Source organism: Ictalurus punctatus, chromosome 24, assembly GCF_001660625.3.
Source record: "Ictalurus punctatus breed USDA103 chromosome 24, Coco_2.0, whole genome shotgun sequence".
Lineage (NCBI taxonomy): Eukaryota > Metazoa > Chordata > Actinopteri > Siluriformes > Ictaluridae > Ictalurus > Ictalurus punctatus.
Window position 1 is genome coordinate 6,105,062 of NC_030439.2, and position 20,717 is coordinate 6,125,778.

The 20,717-nt window shown below is 39.7% G+C and overlaps 2 protein-coding genes across 2 annotated transcripts; one reads left to right on the plus strand and one right to left on the minus strand.

Moving 5' to 3' along the window:
- Positions 1 to 884: 884 nt before the first annotated feature.
- Positions 885 to 7,114, plus strand: syngr3a (synaptogyrin 3a). The gene is made up of 4 exons (XM_017454885.3): positions 885 to 1,060; positions 3,252 to 3,486; positions 3,640 to 3,785; positions 5,256 to 7,114. The coding sequence occupies exons 1-4, from the start codon at positions 959 to 961 to the stop codon at positions 5,457 to 5,459; spliced, it is 687 nt and encodes a 228-aa protein (XP_017310374.1). The 5' UTR covers positions 885 to 958; the 3' UTR covers positions 5,460 to 7,114.
- Positions 7,115 to 8,806: 1,692 nt separating this feature from the next.
- znf598 (zinc finger protein 598) lies at positions 8,807 to 20,077 on the minus strand. Its single transcript, XM_017454884.3, has 12 exons — positions 19,780 to 20,077; positions 18,789 to 18,901; positions 18,561 to 18,690; positions 17,705 to 17,916; positions 17,394 to 17,611; positions 17,179 to 17,293; positions 14,976 to 15,154; positions 13,420 to 13,513; positions 12,465 to 13,306; positions 12,222 to 12,378; positions 10,182 to 10,332; positions 8,807 to 9,481 (listed from the first exon to the last, which is right to left on the minus strand). Exons 1-12 carry the CDS (start codon positions 19,951 to 19,953, stop codon positions 9,122 to 9,124), a joined length of 2,745 nt encoding a protein of 914 aa, XP_017310373.1. The 5' UTR covers positions 19,954 to 20,077; the 3' UTR covers positions 8,807 to 9,121.
- Between the last annotated feature and the right edge of the window lie 640 nt (positions 20,078 to 20,717).

The window sequence follows — 20,717 nt, forward strand, 5'->3', positions numbered from 1 at the left end:
AATAATGAAGCTGGGAGATAGCTTACCAGCTGGCCAAAGGTGAACTACCAGTTTGAGCAGCTCTGCCTGTGTTTTGGTAACCGGTAGCTGATCAGTCCAAGATTAACATTTCTGCCTATAAATTGAATCTATGAAGTAGGTTCACCTTGTAAAATGGACAAGGTAGATGTACCTAATAAAGTAGCCAATAAACTCCTACCTTATGCTGGCAGTAAAATATAGATACATTATTTGGCCAAAAGTTTATGGACACCTGACCATCAAACCCATATGTGGTTCTTCCCCAAACTGTTACCTTGTTGGAAGCACTCAATAGTATAGGATGTTTTTGTATGCTGTAACTTTACGATTTCCCTTCACTGGAACTAAATCGCCCAAACTTGTTCCAGCATGACGATGCTCCTGTGCACAAAGCGAGCTCCATGAAGACATGGTTTGAGAAGGTTGGACTGGAAGAACTTGAGTGTCCTGCACAGAGCCCTGACCTCACCAACACTGAACACCTTTGTGATGAACTGGAACACCGACCGCACCCCAGACCTCCTCACCTAACATCAGCGCCTGATCTCACTAACGCTCTTGTAGCTGAGTGAACACATCCCTACAGACATGCTACAAAATCTAGCGGAAAGCCTTCCCAGAAGAGTGGAGCGCATTATAACAGCAAAAGAGGGACTCAATCTGTTCAACAAGCACATTTGGGTGTGATGGTCAGGAGTCCACATACTTTTGGCCATATAGTGCATCATAATTCCAGATTATTTGACCAAATAAAATGTTATTCTAGTGAAAAGAGCAAGAGCATGCTGCTGCCTGTAGATGTCGCTGTTGAGTATCGCAGCAGACCTCGGGGTTGGATTGATGAGAGCGCGCACCAGTGCGTGTGCGTGTACGCGCAAGTGTGTATCCATCTCGACCCGCACAGCCTTCAACCTGAATCATAGCAGAAGGGGGGAAAATGGACGGAGTGGGGTCTTTCGGCGCTGGAAGAGCTGGGGCTGAATTCGACCCCGTCTCTTTTATACAACAACCGCAGACCATTCTTAGGATATTAGCATGGGTGAGTCTAATTCAGCGTGGATTGTGGTTATAACGCGGGTCTCATTAATACGCGTAATAAGAACACCCGAGCACTAATTAGGTATAGCGTTTAATTCATTTATCATAGCGCTTATCCCTTACAGTACATGGCCTTTATATGATTCAGTAAGCTATTACATACATGCTGTAATATTTGAAGCCTATTTGGGGGGGTTTTCGTTGCGTAAAAATGTTGACGTATTGATGCCATGGACGTGGTGGTGACCGTGATTTCTACTGGCTGATATCTCACTGTAATAAACCACACGATACTATCATATAATCCACAGAATACTGTACTATAATGCTTTTCATTTGATCCGATTTCCACTGTGAAAAGCTACGGATGAGTTGTTGTATAGCTATTGCTCCAGGCCTGTTCTTTCTAACGAGGCTTTTATATGAAGTCACAATGGGGAGAAAGGCCAGGAGCGGCTGCTTCTCCTGACTCTCACACAGAGCATCACATCCGCCTGGATCACCAATCAGGCTGTTTGTGTTTCTGATCAGTCTTGACAAATTGGCTGAGAAAAAGGCCCACATTGTATAGATACCTGCATATTGTACTAGTATATAGTATAATGTACTGGTACCAACATAGTATACTGGGATTGAGTATACAGGTACATAGTATATTGGCATAGAGTATACAGGTACATAGTATACTGGGATAGAGTATACAAATACATAGTATACTGGGATTGAGTATACAGGTACATAGTGTACTGGGATAGAGTATACAGGTGCATAGTATACTGGGATAGAGTATACAGGTACATAGTATACTGGGATAGAGTATACAGGTACATAGTATACTGGGATAGAGTATACAGGTACATAGTATACTGGGATAGAGTATACAGGTACATAGTATACTGTGCCGGTATACGTGTACATAGCATTCTAGGATAGTATACCAATATATAGTAGTATATAGGATATAGAATATATAGTATATATAGGATGTAGTATACCTTTACATAGTATACTGGGATACCAGTATACCTGTACATATTATACTGGGATAGTGTACCAATATACATTATATTCGGATGTAGTATACCAATATGTAGTAGCCTATACTGGGATGTAGTGTAACTGTACATAGTATACTGGGATAGAGTATACAAATACATAGTATACTGGGATTGAGTATACAGGTACATAGTATACTGGGATAGAGTATACAGGTACATAGTATACTGGGATAGAGTATACAGGTACATAGTATACTGGGATAGAGTATACAGGTACATAGTATACTGGGATAGAGTATACAGGTACATAGTATACTGGGATAGAGTATACAGGTACATAGTATACTGTGCCGGTATACGTGTACATAGCATTCTAGGATAGTATACCAATATATAGTAGTATATAGGATATAGAATATATAGTATATATAGGATGTAGTATACCTTTACATAGTATACTGGGATGGTATACCAATATATAGTATACTGGGATGTAGTATATCTTTACATTGAAAACTGGGATACCAGTATACCTGTACATATTATACTGGGATAGTATACCAATATACATTATACTTGGATGTAGTATACCAATATGTAGTAACCTATACTGGGATGTAGTATACCGATATGTAGTAGCCTATACTGGGATGTAGTGTAACTGTACATAGTATACTGGGATAGTATACAGGTATATAGTATACTGGGAGTGTATACTGGCATATAGTATACTGGGATGCTTTTTTTCCTTATTATTAGTAGTAGTAGAAGTAGTAGCAGTAGTAGTAGTATTATTATAAGTAAAATTGCTATAGAATTACTGGTCATAGTATTTTACAAGTGGTCTCATTTTTATACACTATAGCTTTTGAGGGGTTCTCTAGATAATTAAATGTTGTTAGCTTTCCAAAGCTCTTATAGGGGAAACCTTTGTTGTAGGTTTCTATATAGAACATTTATTATATTAAAGCCAATAATGTAGTAATGTAGCCTGATAATAAATGTGTACAATTGTAAAAAAAAAAAAAAAAAAAAAAAATCATTGCATCCACAAACCTGTTATGTCAAAGAATTCTTAAAGTCAAGGTACCTCACCTAAAATTGGAAGAACACAACATCAGTAATTGACTACAATTATAGTTCTGGTTTGTCCAGTAGTTTTTGTTATTTTTATGATTCTCTTCTCTACTCTAGATTTTCTCAATGGTGGTATTTGGCTCCATAATAAACGAAGGCTACGTTAACATCGGAAGTGAGACTCTCCATTGTGTTTTCAACAAGAACAATGATGCCTGCAATTACGGTGTCACCATTGGGCTCATAGCCTTTTTGGCATGCATCTTCTTCTTTGTCCTTGAAATGAGGTTCCAACAAATCAGCAGTGTTAAAGACAGGAAGAAGGCAGTCTTGCTGGAGATTGCATTTTCAGGTAAAGCTTGCAAAATAATATATATTTGAGTCGAGTCTTGGAGCAACACACTTTTATGCTGTTCATCTGTGTCTTTTTTTTTAAAAGTGTGTACTTATATGTGTTCAGAGATCTATTTAACATTTGATGTTTTTTGGGGGTTTTTTTTTTTAGGTTTGTGGACATTCCTGTGGTTTGTTGGTTTCTGTTTCTTGGCTAACCAGTGGCAGCGCACCACACCAGACAAGCTGCCACTGAACCAGGGAGCTGATGCAGCCAGAGCTGTCATAGCTTTCTCCTTCTTCTCCATCTTCACCTGGGTCAGTGCTGCATAGAATACATAGCTAATTTACTAAAACCTATTCAAATGCTTCTATCCTCTGGAAGTGATAAGACTTGCTTGTTGATAGTCATGCATCACATACTGTATTTCTAATCTCAAAATCAGCAGAGGAGACCGACAGTGACAGAGCAAGCTGAAAACAAACCCATTTCAGTCTAAGAATAACATCATGACCTAGCTAAAGTACAACAGATTGCTCTAGATATTGCTTTCAGTCTGTCAAGGGGGCACCGAGCAACTTCACCTCTTTTTGCTTCACAGTGAATGAAGATGTGAAAGATGCTTAGTGGCTTATAATATTAGCATCACCACTGACAGGCATATGCATAAAAAAAAGAAAAGAACCAATGTTAACATGACCATAGACTTAAATCTAGGGTTAATAGAGTTTTAAATTTAGTCTAAATCTGATTTATTTCTTACATTTATCTTCAAGATTTTGATAGATGCATCAACATCTTAATCGGAAATATCGCGTCGCAGTAAAACTACCTTAAAATGTACTAAAAAGTGGGTTTTTTTAAGTTAACATTTCTTGGATGCTTGTTTCTGAATAATTTTTTTTTAAAGTCACATTTTCAATTAAAGAGAGACTTTCTCTGCAATAGTAAAATACATAAAACAAATTTAGGGAGTGTTACAAATGAGCACAGTTTGTGATTTCACTAAACAGTGTCAATGGCTTGAAGCTATCATGCGCTGACGTGCCAATCATTAACGGATGATGTGGTGAATGGAAACATTTCTGTTCTGAAAACAGAACCTGCAAGCTAACGTAGCTAATGTTCACCGTGAAGAAAATCTTCACTGGTTATGGCTATGCAAATTGAGATCAGATCCTAAAATTCTCACCAAAAGTCTACCAGTGATAAATGCAGACTACAGGGTGTCCCTAAAGTCTCATCAGCTGTGCTCAGTGGACGTCCACTTCTCGGTCGGTCCGCAACACTTCCATTCTCCGTTAATAAGTTTGGCAGCAGTGTCGTGTGTGTGTGATGTGCTCATCATGTTTCCAACGCAACTTTGCGACAGCTTCCCGATCCAGCCATGAGAATGATTTCAATACGTTCTTCTTTTATCAAAGGCGTTCTTAATCTATTTGAATATATATATATTTATATATTTATATATACTAAGTATGAAAAATTTTGGAAGACTAAAAAGTGTTAATTTCTTCCTATGTATGGAGATTTTTGGGAGACTCTGTAGTTTACTAGAACTTAAGCAGCTATGTATGTGCTAATGGTACCTAGGGTAAAACACTTTAAAGCTATGCTGTAGCAGCAAGCAAAGTTATTAAATGCAAGGTGATGAGTGAACTCACTGATCTGAGATATCGATAAATCCTCAGTAAAGGTTAACAGCTGTCACTTCTTTTTCTGAGCCAGTCTAAGGTTCAGACATACATATGCACGTCCGTCTGAACGAGTGTGGCTTTGCGTTTCAGGCTGGTCTGACTGTGAGGGCTGTGCAGAAGTATCTTCTAGGGACGGACATGTCCCTCTTCACCACAGAACATCTGGATGGCAACCAACCTATCCAGCCTTACCCCACTGTGCCCGGCGCAGAGACCACTGATGACTACCAGAGCCCACCTTTCGTTGAGAAACCAGACTCCAACGCCCCGACTTACCAGGTGCCAATTTACTAGAGGTGCCGATCAGGATCCATGTGCAACGTATCAGATCCGTCAAAGGTAGTATGAATGCAGGAAGATGCTCTGGCCTTTCTTCAAGCTGACATGGTGTGACAGTGTTCATAGGTAGTGCTGTGCTGTGACCTTCTGTACAAGAGTTTGTCGATTGTGACTTTTTTTTTTTTTTATTTAATTTGGGTCTATATGGATAGTTAAACATTAATTTATGAGGTTGAATCGGAGGGGAAATGAAATAAGACATTTCTTCTATGTATGACAGGATCTATCCGTCCAGGTCACCAAAACAAGGAAACGTCAGCTACGTTTTTAAGAAATTAACAGCAGAACCTTACAAGCGGCGTGGGATTAAAAACGTCAGCGCTGTTTAACCTATGGGAAAGAAAAAAAAATATGCATGTGCAACATATTCAGAAAGCGTTTAACTGTCATGCATCAAAGCTAACTTGAAACATAGAATACACTGAGTGTTTATGTGGCGATATGAAGTGCAATATTTATAATATATTAAGTATGAAAGAAGTCTTCAGATTATATTAAAAGATGTTTACCAGTTACAACCTGCCAAACAAACTGTACGTTAGAGTGCCGTCTTGCTCAAACGGAGACGCCGTCGTAGGCCTCCCGTGCTGAAGGTTATCTCAAGCGACGTTTCACTTCAGCGTTCGATTTAGAGAAGGCAGCGCGAGTATTCGCGTCTGCATCAAGAACGCACCGTTCAGTGTTTGTTCAAGGGTACTTTTACTAGGTGTGTAGTACAGATGGTGTAACCATGAAAATAGGGGTTTAAACTCATACGTCTGGCGTGAAATAACGAAGCAAGTGACTCACATTTGATACTCTTAGGTGCTTAAGAGAAAAACGTCTATACGATAAAACTGCAATCAAGAAAGGCTCAATTGAAAGGCCATTATGAAAACAATCCCACAGGATCATGTTCATAAAAGCAGAACTAAAATGAAATCCTTTTGGAAAAGATCTTACTCTAAAACGCAGTCTTGCGAATGCTGAGGAATAAATTAAAACATTAACCGGACAGTAGCGTTTTTAAGTTGTTAAAATGATGTTAAAATGTTTGGTGACCATCAGTGCTTCGTCTGATATGTAGTAGGATATCACTAATGTTTCTGTGTGTTCTCAGATAGGAAAGCCTACAAAGTGATATTGACTGTAATTCAATACATGACCTAAATGGAGTATGTTTGTGAAAGTGATCAGGGTTTTTGTGTTTCTTGTACCAACACTTTATAAAAAAAAAACAACAAAAAAAAAAAAAACACGTTATGGACCACTGTTTGCGTACCGATCAGGTCACGTTTATTGTGGTAACTGCTAGAAAAAAAAAAAAAAAATTGCACCAGAAAAAAAAAAAAAAAAACTGAAGACGTCCACTCATGTACACAAATCATTGTATGTTTTGTGTTTTTTTTTTTATTTTTATTTTTTATTCATAACCCTCTCAAGTGCAACATACGCACAAGGCGTAAAGGATTATAAATATGGCCCCAAAATTGACGTTACTTTCTACTCTAACCTCTGGCATCATATCCTATCTTGTATGTTAATGCTGTACACAAAAGACTTACTGTTGTCAATTCTAATGTGTTTGGACTGCAGTCATTAAAATAAAAAAAGATATGTTTTTTTTTTCATGAGACGTCTGATCTGTGCAACTTGCATGACTTTCACAAGCATGTCCTTATGAAAACATAATAATAATAATGACTAACTTTGTGTATTTAACCATTTAATTTGATTCTTTTAGGAGCCAGCTGTGCATCATTACTCATCTAATCTGTAGGTAAATATTTTTTTTTCCCCACCCATTGCTGTGTAAAACAGTACTAGATCACAATAGAACATAACATTCAGTCATTAATGGTAACAAAAGAGAAGTTAACAGGAAAATGTATTCATCCCCACGTCCCAGTGCATTTTTAGAAATGAATAGAGTTGAACAAAAGCAGGAGCAATGCAGATGCTGGATGCAGTAAAAAAAAAAAAAAAAAAAGAAAAGGAAAAAAAAGGAAATAAATAAAGTAATAAAAATTATAATAATAATAATTACCCTGCAGTCAAAATAATAAATGTGCGTTCATTCTTCTATTTAACTCCAGAGGTCAGTGCCTTACTATGCATCAACTGCATTATTGCATGTAGGCTAATTCAAAGAGAATGACATTTTAATACAAAAAACAAAAAAGAGATGTTATGAAAAATAGAACTTTGTCCGCCCTGGTCACACACTGCAATCCTAAAAGCTTAGTTACAATAATCCCCTTAAATAATAATAATAATAATAATAATAATAGGTCCTAAATAAATAATGAGGAAAGTTCAAATTAAGCATGGAAACAAGTGCCGAGGTGTCACAGTGACTGACGGGAAATGGTAATGGTACAAGTACTTTGTTCATTTGATTGATGAAATCACTTTTTATCAACGGACTTCAAGAAAGCCCTTTGTCAGAGACGGATCATTTACGAGGCACTTACACAACTCAATCATTTTCCTTCATCCAAATTTTTTTATATATATATATATATATATATATATATATATATATATATATATATATATATATATATATATATATATATATATATATATATAAACCCTTTATTTTCTGTTGGTTTGAAAAACAGGTGAGCAACAAGACTAATGAAAATAAATAAATAAATGTTTTGGGAGAAGCAAATGCTACGGAAGTAGCTATTTTTTGCATTTTTCTTTCTTTCTTTCTTGTTTTCTCATGACCTCCACATGAGCTAAGAAGCTGTTTTCCTCACGACGTCATTTTATCACGAGAAAATCTCGCGCCTTGTGAATGGGACTGGTGTCGCATGCACGTAGACCTCCTTCTCGCGTGTCGGACACTAATGTGGAAGTTATCGATCACTGACAGACACAGAGCCATTTCAGCTCTGATCAAAGAAAAAAAAATTATTTGTTCATCCATGATGCAGCAGGATTGCGCTAAGATTTTGCTGCCTCCAGAACTATAATAAACAACATGTTATGTCGAGTACACAGAAAAATGAAGTCACGGTCACGAGAAAACAACTTTTTTTTTATGTGGAGATCATGAGAAAATTACGACAAGAAAACAAGAAAAAAATTATTATGCATGGTCTCTTAGGGCTTCCGTAAAATGCAGCAGCTAGACCACGCCTAAAGCATGAGTACAAACAGATGAAAATGTCACCCATAAATCCAGAGATGTGGCATTAAGAAATGTACTATATAATAATGATGATAATAATAATAATAATAATAATGAATACTCCAAAAGCAAATCTCTCCCATCATTACAAAACATTTCAATCTCACCTTTTGAGTTGGGAAAGTTTTTTTTATTTTATTTTTTCTTCAAAAAAGTGGTGAATTATTTCAAACGCTGTAGTCCAGGGGTGTCCAACTCCAGACCTGGAATGCCATAGTTAAACCTGGTAATTTACAGCTGAGCCAAAATTAGGCATCTCGGAACCATTAAGTCGCCAAACTCTGATGGACTCCGATAGTGGAGTTGGGCGCCCATGCTCTAGACACACTACAGCTGCATTGTTTCACATGATACCTCACTGTCTTAAACATCTTTGACCCTCGGAATAACAAAAAAAAAAGCATCATTCTGTGAGCAGTGCCCCTGATTTTGGCAGTTAACTGATAATCTTGCTTATAGCCTGGAGAGAGGGAAAGTCGTCATCTCCATTATGCAGGGTCTTATGAGCGTTGAAGTCTTTTGGGGCCAATACCTGCTTGCAGGTAGGACACACTTGGCAGTCCAAGTCTAGACTGTTGTTAGAGGTACACGTTTGCCAGGCTTTCTTTTTGTTCTTCTTGCCTTTGGAGCCTGGCTGCTGTTTCTCCATTGCTTTAAAGTCTGCATGGGCAGTGAGAAGCTCCTGTTGTTTGTGTGTGTCTGGAAGTAGAACCAGCAACTCGTTGAAGACCCTGCTGAAGTTTTCCCCCAGCAGCTCATGGCAGCTTTTGTGGTACTGGGCAGCAGATATTAAACCCTAGTAAAACACAGGAGGTATCATATTATTATATAATTAACATGGGGGTGAAAACAGGAACTTCTATTTGGAGTGAGTACAACGTCAAGATTCAATCATCAGCATTATTATTACTAACAAAATACTTCCACGTATTAAAAAAAAAAAGAAAGAAAGGTTTTATAGAAGGCAAGAAGAAAAGAAAAAAAACTTGGGGACTTGTATTTGGGATGAGTAGAAAACCGCATGATTAATCAGTCCCTCCAGGATTTTAGCAATTTTGCGATCGCAGAAATGAACGCGAAATCATGCAAATTCGACAATCTTCAGAGGAGCGTGTAATTTTTCAAAATGACCGCAGATTTGGGCCAAGACGCCTCGTGTGACATCATCACAATGCGCGTTCAGCCAAAGCCGTCTTTGATTCATGTGCATCGAGCACGAGTCTCATTCACTAACAAACTTCACTGTGAAAGAGTGAAAAACAATTTCACGCAGCTGCAATTTCACCAATTCAAGTAGTTTTCCGCAAAAAAAAAAAAAGAAAAGTTACAAAGCAAGTTACATCGCAAACTTTGAAGAAAAAAACAAAACAAAAAAAAAAAACGGCGTCTTGGGCCGCAACAATCACGCAAAAAATTCCTGTATGGACTGATTAAATAATCAGCATTATTACAGCAACAAATATTTTCATACAAGACATCTGGCTAACACTGGTTACCTGTCTGAACTGTCCTGAATAGTTTTTGAATTCATTGAACTTGGATTCATCATTCTGAAGGAAGTTCTGTATTGACTGAATAAGGTCCATGTTCCTCTGTTTGAAGTTTTCAGGCATGTGGTAAGTTCCAAGTGAGGATGCTGGTCTACAACTGTAAGAAACAAAATGAATTATTTTTATTATTTATTTATTTATTTATTTTTAAATCATGCCACTCAAATAGTAACGTTAGCAAATAACTGAACAGATAAAATACATGTATAATTTGCCCAAAACCCAACAATGCACTTCATAACATTAGTAGATTTCTACAAGGTGTCCCAAAAGGTCTCCATACACTTTTTTTTTTTTTTTTTTTTAACAAAATGTCTTCCAAAATGTTTCATACCTAGTTTATATTGTACATCTTTTTTCAGAGAGTGTTTAAGAACGCCTTTTACAAAAGAAGACCGTATTGAAATCATCCTCATGGCTGGATCGGGAAGCTGTCGCAAGGTTGTGATGGACTTTTAACAGGAAGCATGGCGAGCACATCACACACACAATTAAAACTAAATCTAAGATAAAACAAAGGCAACCTGAGTAAACACAAAATACAGTTTGAAGCAAAAAAAAAAGTCATCCAGTACCAACTGGGCCTGTGTGAAAAATGTATTTGCCCCCATAGTTACTAATTCCCAAAATCTATGAAGCTGCATTCATAATGGGTTTCAGCTAGACTAGACGCATTACTGCAAACCCTGTTCAATCAAATCAACTTAAATAGAACTTTTTCAACAGCATGAAGTTGGTTAAAAGGTCTTACCCAGTAACACACTATACCAAAATTGAAAGAAATTCCAGAAATGATGAGGAAGTAGGTGATTGAAATACATCAGACTGGGAAGGGTTACAAAGCTATTTCAAAGGCTCTGGGACTCCAAATAACCACAGCGAGAGCCGTTATCTCCAAATGGAAAAACTCTGCACGGTAGTGAACGACCTTCCAAAATTCCTCCAAGTGCATAGAAGCTACTCATCCAGGAAGTCACAAAAGAGCCAAGGACAACATCAAAGGAACTACAGGCCTCTCGTGCATCAATAAAGGTCACTGTTCATGACTCCACTATCAGAAAGACACTGGGCAAAAATGGCATCCATGGAAGAGTGGCGAGGTGAAAACCACTGCTGACCCAGAAGAACATTAAGCCTCGTCTGAATTTTGCCAAAACACACCTTGATGATCCTCAAATCTTTTTGGGAGAATGTTCTGTGGGTTGATGAGTCGAAAGTGGAACTGTTTGGAAGACAGGAGTCCTGTTACATCTGTCGTAAACCAAACACAGAATTCAACAAAAAGAACATCGTACCTACAGTCAAGCATGGTGGTGGTAGTGTGATGGTGTGGGGATGTTTTGCTGCTTCAGGGCCTGAGCAACTTGCAGTAACTGAGAGAAACATGAATTCTGTTCTCTACCAGAAAATCCTAAAGGAGAATGTCCAGTCTTCAGTATGTAAGTTGCAACTCAAGAGCAACTGGATTATGCAGCAAGACAATGATCTAAAGCACAGAAGTAAGTCCTAGCACTAAAAGTAAGTGAAAGACCGATCTCCAGTTATCGGAAGCGTTTGGTTGCAGTTATTGCTGCTAAAGGTGGCACACCCAGATTTTAAGTTTAAGGGGGCAGTTAGTTTTTCACATCGATGATAGGTGTTGGATAACTTTTATTGCTTCAATAAAAATAAATAAATAAATAACTGTATTGTGCATTTGCTCAAGATGTCTTTGTTTTATGTTGTATTCTGTTTGAAGATCTAAAACTAGTTAGTATGAGAGATACACAAAACAGAAGAAATCAAATACTTTTTCACAGCACTGTATTAACAAATTGAATAAGACTGGAAGTGTTGCAGACAGAGACGTGGACGTCCACGAACGTCCACTGACGAAGGCACAAGCGGTGCTGGGATACAGGTTCGCTTACGTATGGAGCCTTTTTGGGACGCCCTGTATTTTGTACAGACTGTATTTTGTCTTCACTATACTTCATGCCTGCTAACCTGTTCAACTCTGGCACCGTGCATTCTGCTACGTTACTGTTGAGCGGAACACCAGTGAATCCTGGAGGAGGCTTGCTGACCACAGGCCCGAGACCAGGAGGAGGAGGAGGAGGAAGCACTGTCTGAATGTTCTTCAATGAAAATGTGGTCTTAAAACCTAAAATACAAACACAATACAATAAAAGGTTAGCTTCAGACAATACACGAGACCGTGTTTGTATACAGTAACTGGGCGAATCATACCAGGTGGAGGTTTCTTAGTAATAAGAGCAGGGAAATCCTCTTCTTCAGGTGCAGCTGGTGGTTCAGAGGTGGGCTGCTTTTTAGGGGCAGGGGGTTCTTCAGGAAGGATGGTGTTCTTAGTTTCCTTAGGTTTCTCCTTATATCCGTTTATGAACATATTTGATTTGGGGACCACGGTGCCTTTTGGAACCCCGCCATCTGGTGGCTTGGTCTTGGGTACGTTTTCTTTGTGAGCCGCAGTGGTAACCAATTCCATGTTATCTGCGGCCGTCCCGTAAGGGGTGGCTGAAGGCTGTCTCTTCTTTTTGCCGTTTTTGTTATTGGGCTGCGATGAGCCAGTCTTCACTGTAAGCAGGGAAGAAATGTCTAACATGGTGGGGACAGCACGAACCTCCTGAACCATTTTGCCAGTTTGGGGGTCCTCATCATCTGACGAGACCGGAGATTTGACTTTGGATGTAGCTTTGGCGCTCTGTGAAGAGGTAAGCTTCTTCTTGCGCCGAGACACCTGAGCCTGAGGAACAGTAGAGGAGGGTGGTGGGTCACTAGAGGAAAACACAGGGGCACTGTGCGTGTGTGCCTTTGTCGGCAGAACCACAGGCTTATTATTGAGCACGCCAGATTTGCTTCCTACTTGGGACCAAGCAGATGTCGTATTCTCTTGAGGTTTATGAGGTCTGATCTTTGAGACAAGTGCTGGGAAGTCCTCTTCTTGGAAAGAAGAAGGTTTTCTAGCTTGAGCCGTGTATGCTGGTGTCATTGGGGCTGGACCCATTGTACCAGAATGTACCAGGCTAGGGAAATCATCCTCTTTCAGTGAGACAGGAGTGGGTTTCACCATGCTGCAACAAAACGTTTATCAGTGTGTAGTAAAAGCAATGCAATATCCAGACAGAAATTATACATCTTTTGTGTTATTACAAACAGTGACAAATATTTACGTATCAAAACATACCTATGAACAGGCGGCGGTGGCGGTGGTGTTGCACCAGCTCCTAATACTGGGAAGTCTTCACCCTTCAGCGGGACATTATTCTTCGCTGATCGACCTGAAATATATCAATCTTTTTTAAATGTACTCGATATACAGCTGTCTCCGGGGGCAAAAGCTACAGGAGCTCATATGAGACCTAGAATATGAATAGTGCAGACCTGCCAACCCCAAAAAGGAATATCACGTAGTCCAGCCAGGGGGTAGGGTTTAATATAGTCTTTACAAATGGCTTATCTGAAGTCCCTCGGAGACAAAGTGAAATGTTTCGAGCCGTGGTTGAAAAATGAATAATGCGAGATTGGGGGTGGGGGGGAAGTGGGCGGAGCTTCCAGGGAGTCAGTTAATATTGCAAAGTTTAACATTCCAGATTCACGTGTAAATAGGCTCAAACTGCTCTTTTTTCAGACATATTTTTGAGTGATACCTCACACAAATGCATGTTAATTAAAATGTCAAAAAATGTTTAAATATTTAAAATATTAAATATGGTGCTCCTGAAAGTGCACAGGTTGGCAGGTCAGGTAGTGTTTCACCAGCATTACCTGGCCATTTACTACCGAAACAAAACGTGTAATACATCGATTCGACTTTAACATTCAAAAGAAATTTTCATTTTGTCTTTTAGACCAAAAATAGACAAAGGGGTATCTCATATATATACGTTAACATCCCCGTGAAATGATTTGAAACGTGCAGCGTTATTCGATGTGTTGACGTAATTTCCTCTGAAACAGGAAGTCAAGGTGGGACATAGAGTGGCCCCTCCCCTTTTTAAAAATAGCCAATAGCGTTTAGCCAACCTCACAGCCCGGGCTAAGCCATTCTTGGCAGTTAGTAGCATGGACGCGAGCCGACCAATAGGGAATGAATTCAAGCCATTTCCTTCTTAACCAACATACAGTTGAAGAAAACACGCGTTCGAACAGCTAAAGACACGTTTACGACCCGTGCTTGCCGATATGATTTCTCTCGCTCAACATCGGCAACTCCAGTAAGGTGATCTTTATAATGTTGAGAGCGTGACACTTCAGATTCTAGAGAGCGTTTGATTGGACAGAAAATCTGATGAGAAGCTGAAGTGCAGAATGATGTCATCAAAATCGCTGATCCGTATCGATGGTAGAGAGAGACACTGTAAATTTCGAATGCGTATATCTTCTAAATGCGAATTCTGTCATTGTTTTGGAGCGCACGGGCTTATAGAGAACCTTAAAGCGAACATATTCATACTAAACGCTACAGAACTTCAATTTTGATTTCATGGGGACTTTTAGGTGCTTGTAACTGCACATAGCAGACAAAAACAACAGACCACGTCACACGTAATGAGAGAATATAGCAAGGTTTGAGATCAGAGGACTCTTAAGTGTAGTGACTAAACTATACTCAGTGGGAATGTGATTAGTTGTAGCATGTTTCAGTAGATCTCATACGGACAGAGGTGTGAGAGAGCTTGACTGATCAGGACAATCAACGACACATAACAGATTCAATAATAAAGTTCAAACCCACTTTACCTTGTATGTCACTAGGAGGTTTGACTGTCCCTCGATTGCCTCTTAACTCGTCGCCAGCCATCGTCTCCTCTTTGCGTGGTTTTTGGCCACCTCTCTCATGAACTTGTCCCCTCTCCGCCTGTCGACGAGCAGCCTGTGAGGCCTGAATCGCCGCAGCCAGGTCCTTATCCTCTTCCTCTCTGTACACAACCCCATTCAGTACAGGTTAAGCACTGTCAGGTAATAAATGTCTGGAGATTAAGGTCTTGAGTTTTGGTTTGAACACATCCTCAAGGTGTCAGATGCAGTGGGTCCCATCTATTATACCTGGAGCCTCATTTATAAAATCATCATATAATCGGATTTTGTCTAAAAGTTCAAAGTAATGAACAAATCAGAGGAAGCTGAAATGGAGAAAAATGTTCTTTTATTTACCGAAACTGAAATGTACACTACCGTCAAAAGTTTGTGGACATTCAACTGAACTGATTCTCATGATGTTAAAAAGCTTTTGATCTGAAGGTCTGTGATTAAATGTGTGAAATCGGTGTTGTAGACAAAAACATAATCGTGCCGACGTATTCATTTCCTTCATTAGAAAACTAACATTTTATTTACAAAAAAATATTTATTTAAACCTACGACCCGGGGTGAAATATTCGGCAAGGCAGCCGATAAGTGTCCGGCGTCGGTGTGAACTCCTTTAATACTGTTTAAAAAGCATCTCAGGGAAATTCCTCAAGAATTCGGTCGAGAAAACGCCAGGAATACATTTCTGGAAATTCTAGGCGAAAAGGGTGTCTACTGTGAAGATGATAAAATACTAAATTATTTTGATTTATGTTGGATTTTTTATCACAACATAATTCCCATAGTTCCATTTGTATTACTCCAGAGTTTTGATGACTATTATTATTATTATTAAACTTCTTCCCTGATGGAAGGCTATTATACTGCTTATTCTTCCATCTGAACAGGGTTCCAGTGCCTTCAGGGCGTCAGAAAAGGCACTTCAGATGGGAAACGGGACAGAGTGCAGTGGTTCAGGCAAAGTCGCTCTTTGTAACCAAACCAGCTGAACAATACGCCGAGTCCATCGTGTGTACAGACGAGTGAGCGAAACTGGTGTGAGCTCCGCCAGCACGTCTCACACACCCTCTTCTCAAGCGTGCACATATAGTTTTGGTCGGAGTGAATCTGTTTATATTGACTGTTTTTCCCCTTTCAAGTCAGCGCAGCAAAGTTTAATTTGTTCACTGTTTTGGTCTCGCCAACTTACCTACGTTTTAAAATTTTTTTCACCAATTATTGTAAATCGTTAATAGGGGACGAGTTGAAGAAGAGTCGAGGTACGTTCACACATACAGCCACTCGCAGCGACAAAGCGACTGCAGACCATTCATTTACGAGAGCTGATGACTTCCGGGCGACTGTCGGTGACTAGGTGTGGGCGTGTCCAACGACATGAGAAAAGTTTCACTTTATGCAAATTTGGAGTGTCTCAGTGCAGCGAGTACCAATGGGAGTGAAGACAGTAGAGTGTACACGATCCGTGATGCTGCCTGCGAGTCCAAATTGTTTCGTGGATCCAGACAGTCCGTAGCCTGCGCTTTCGCCGCAGATAAACGGCCGTAATGGCAAAGAGCTCACGCTGCTTCTCCTTCATCTCCTAGGACATGGTGCATTTATACACTGGTGACTTTTATATACGAACGCTCTCCCTCCAGAATGTTTCATTCTAGTGACATGAAAACTGATCTGTTGTCAAAAGTGGAATGCTAGTTACGCCACTCACTGATAAATGTTACTATGGCAACCATTAGTAAAAACGATTACTAACATCATCACAGTACAGCGACTGGTGACTCAGCGATAAAATCTCTGTATGTGATACCGAACCTTTAGACAACTATCTTCATTTCAGTGGATACGGCAGCATTTCCTTTGAAGGCAACGATAAAACTTATGCTTCTACACATCACGCTCTTAACAACTTGCACCCTTGCTGGACGTAACGCGAAGGAACCTCCTACTCCTCTAAAATTTGTTTAGAGACCATTTTCCAAGATTGAGAAGATTTCTCCAACCCACGATAAATGTTTCGTGAGTCTAGTCTACTGCGAGCTGTTACTTTGAATCTGCTTTGAAATGATGACGTAGATCGATGTAAACAATGTAAAAGTGCAGGCACGTTATTAAAGCTGTTGGAATGAGACAGACTTACCTATTGTACCTCCAGCTTCTGACATTCTGGTGTAACCCCTGCGGTCTTCCTCTTCCCGAGCGCCCTTGTCTGTTGAAGCGATCGACTTCCTCATAATCGTCGGCACCTACTAGACCTGAAAAAGCCATATAGAGAGAGCGCTGAGTAAAAGTCTGACAGCAGGTTAAAACGACGACACGAGATTATACCGAGCCGACTCGGACTGACCCACTCACCATCATTCCTTCTCTGCTGGCGTGGGGCGTAGTTGAACTGTATGTCTATCTGCCGGTTTTGCCGTGCCTCGGCCCGGTTCTTACTGTGGGCAGCGGTTTTGTGGGCTTTGTAGTCGATCTCTGTCCGAAAGGCATGCGTGAACTGCTCTGTACTGCAGCGACCTTCCTCACACAGAAAATGGCTCTCTCTGAAGTGATCACTGAGATAGCGGTAGTCACTGAAACAGACAGGAGACGGTTAACTTTTTAGTAAATATATAAATATTAATTATATAAAACACACACACACACACACAGAAACAGTGAAGTACCTGTAGTATTCTTGTGCTCCGTCTGCGTCACAGAAATGGCAAAAGTAGTGGTCTCGCCTTAAGTGCTTCAGCAGTTCGTCGTTATCCAGATATCGGTCGTCACAGAATTTACAAAGCGGATGGCCGCGATGAGACGTGTCGTCTGGGTCCCCTTGCGTCCGATGTCGAGCCAGTTCTTTGCGGTTGTACCACTTCCTCTCATAGGAGAATATCTGAATGTGGAATTTGTATGACGATTAACATTACCGACTATAAGCAAAACAAGCACGTCAGCTAAGTACAAGCCAGAAACACAGCACAATTACGACTAGAGGTCGACCAATTGATCGGTTTTGCCGATTAATCGTCACAGAACTATTGGTTATCGGCAAAAATCCACACTGATAGTTTTCCCCGGTTGTGTCTGCTGTGGGAGCGGCTGAGAAGTCTACGCTGTCGTTATATAATACGAGAGCGGCCTCTAGAGGCGAAATAAAAACTATCACTGACTAATTTTGTTGTGTTATTTGAAGTGTTTTGTATTTTTTCCCCATTCATTATGGATGTCTCTATTTTTATATTATTTGGAGTGTTACTTTTTGGTTCAGTTTGGATGTATATATATATTATTTACTTTAATATGCATTAATATTTATTTCATTTTTTAAAAAGTACAGTGCATTTTCATGGTATAGTCAGTACTGTTTATTTTTGTTATAAATTTCAGTAAAAATTATACTTTGAGTGTTACGTTTTCATTCAGTATCAATTTTAAAAACTATCGGTTGTTTAATCGGTTATTGGCAGGTTCTGCCCAACTTAGTTATCGGTATCGGTAAAATCCATTATCGGTCGACCTCTAATCACGACACGGTACCTTCAAGTGCTTAGCACATAATTTGCAGCAAAAGAGCTCATGCTGCTTCCGCATATGCTGCTCCAACTCCTCGAATTTGGAGAACACTTTGGGTTCAGGACATTGTGGACATTCACACAGCAAAATCTTCCTGAATTCGGTGATAAAAATATACACACATACACAAGATTACAAGATTTTCCCCTCAAAACTACAAACGTAGAAGAGGCAAAACTGAATCGCACGTACCTGAACTGGGCGAAGATTTTTCCGTCACCGAAGTAGATGTCATATTTCTTCTCAGCCTGGAATTCCTGATGCGCGAGAGCAGCGAAGGGTTGTAGCTTTCGAACGAATATAACCTGAGAGAAAATGGAATTGGTGGGGATTAAACATTAAAGACAGTATACCATCATCACCACTGGGGGAAAAACAAAACAATCTAAACCCTCATAGAATTTGTAATGGTTATAATGGGAATTGTATTAGTTTTAATGGAAACTGCAATCGTCCCTGTGGGTCTCTCCTGGTCATGTGTTACCTTCCACTGGTGGCACGTTACGTCTTGTAGACACCATTAAGGGTCAATGATGGTTTTAATAATTAGCTGATGGTTTGTAATGGTACTTGTAGTGGAAACCATTAGGATTTCTGAGATGGTTTCTGTTGTTTTGTTTTCAGCAGGTAAACCATTTCGGACTGAGTTATATAATCGGTTCAGCTGTACATCATGAATCATGTCTGTGATATGTGTTATCTGCTGGCTCAGAAGGACACCTTGGACCACATGAGGCTGATTGTAAGACTCAGCAGCTGGGGAAATTGTAAGGTTGGCAACTGAAATGATTTGAGAATAAAGATATAAAGACAGTAAGCAATAATGATATAAACCTATAAGGTTTAGCTTGCTAGCTATCTTTAAACACTGATGAAGAGAAAGCGAAATCTTTCATGCTTCTGAGAAACGGAATCTTTAGTTTAGCAGACAGTTTAGTTTTAGAGAAAGTCAGCTAGCTAACTAGCCTGATACAAACTTTTTTTTTTTTTTTTTTAGCTAGGTAAGCTACACTCGTTTCCTGAGTTAAAGCGAATTAAAACACTTCCTTGACTCAAAGGGATCAGACTAAAACAGTTCCTGATAGACGACGGATTAATCCAGCTAGCAGGCCCTGGAAGTTGGCTTATCAGCGCGACTCGGCTCTGCTAGCTGGCCGGTTAGCGGAGGTGATCAGGCCGCTACCTTGTCCAGCTCCACTCGGCAGACGGCGCAGTATTTCTGCTCGCACAGGACCCTCATCTTAGTGGAGCACCGGTAACACACCGGGTGGTCACATTTCCCCACGGCGAAAAGATCAATGTCCTGGCAGCAGAGCACACAAACATTCTCGGCTTCCTTCTTCATCGTTGATTGCATTATATCACAAGGCACAACTCTGTTAATTCTCGTCTCGTGTCAAAACCACTGTAGCTAACGAGCTAATGTTGTGCTGCCTGTAAAGCGGCCGACGGGGAAGGGAACTCACTGGCATGACGTCAGACGGTCAATATTCAAATGCGCGGAAATTAAGGGACCGTCTCTAAAGTTACATACGACATTGTTATACACGTTTCTAACTTCAGTAGCATTTGAGGGGGAATGACTTACAGTCAGATAACCAACTGGAAAGTGTTCATCTAGAAGTCAGGTATGACGCACAACTTTTAGATTTTTGATATTTAACCCTAAAATGCATGAACCAAAAAAACCTTCACGAATGCATAAAGGGGGTCAAAATGAACCCGTACTGGACTGAATGGTTTTCTTCTCCTTCAAATAAATAAATAAATAAATAAATGTCCTATTAATGAAATAATTAAAAGAACTGATGATACACGAATGTTTTAATATTTCAAACATTTTTATTTGTTTTCTTTTAATTTATTTATGTATATGTTTAGATTGGGGATGGGAGCCAAAGGAATTCAAAATGCAGCACTTCCGGTCAACCTTTTGAGCCCTCAACTTCCCTGTCACAAGAATAATCCTGGTCCTTCCTTTCCTCTGTTCCATTCTGCTTATTGTGCTCTGAACTTTCATCTTCATCCTCATCTTCATCTGCAGTGTTCCTGTTCTCCAGCCTCTTCTTCCCTGTCACAAGGATAATCCTCGTCCCTCCTTTCTTCTGTACCATTCTGCTT

What these genes read in the sequence shown, in the direction of transcription:
- znf598 (XM_017454884.3), bottom strand. Translation starts at nt 19,953, where the DNA reads ATGCAATCAACGATGAAGAAGGAAGCCGAGAATGTTTGTGTGCTCTGC. An exon ending in CCAGCAGAGAAGGAATGATG is followed by an intron (nt 17,294 to 17,393) that starts GTGAGTGGGTCA and finishes TGGCTTTTTCAG; the next exon opens with GTCTAGTAGGTGCCGACGAT. An exon ending in ATTCAGGACAGTTCAGACAG is followed by an intron (nt 9,482 to 10,181) that starts GTAACCAGTGTT and finishes GTGTTTTACTAG; the next exon opens with GGTTTAATATCTGCTGCCCA.
- syngr3a (XM_017454885.3), top strand. Translation starts at nt 959, where the DNA reads ATGGACGGAGTGGGGTCTTTCGGCGCTGGAAGAGCTGGGGCTGAATTC. An exon ending in GCTGGAGATTGCATTTTCAG is followed by an intron (nt 3,487 to 3,639) that starts GTAAAGCTTGCA and finishes TTTTTTTTTTAG; the next exon opens with GTTTGTGGACATTCCTGTGG. An exon ending in TCTTCTCCATCTTCACCTGG is followed by an intron (nt 3,786 to 5,255) that starts GTCAGTGCTGCA and finishes TTTGCGTTTCAG; the next exon opens with GCTGGTCTGACTGTGAGGGC.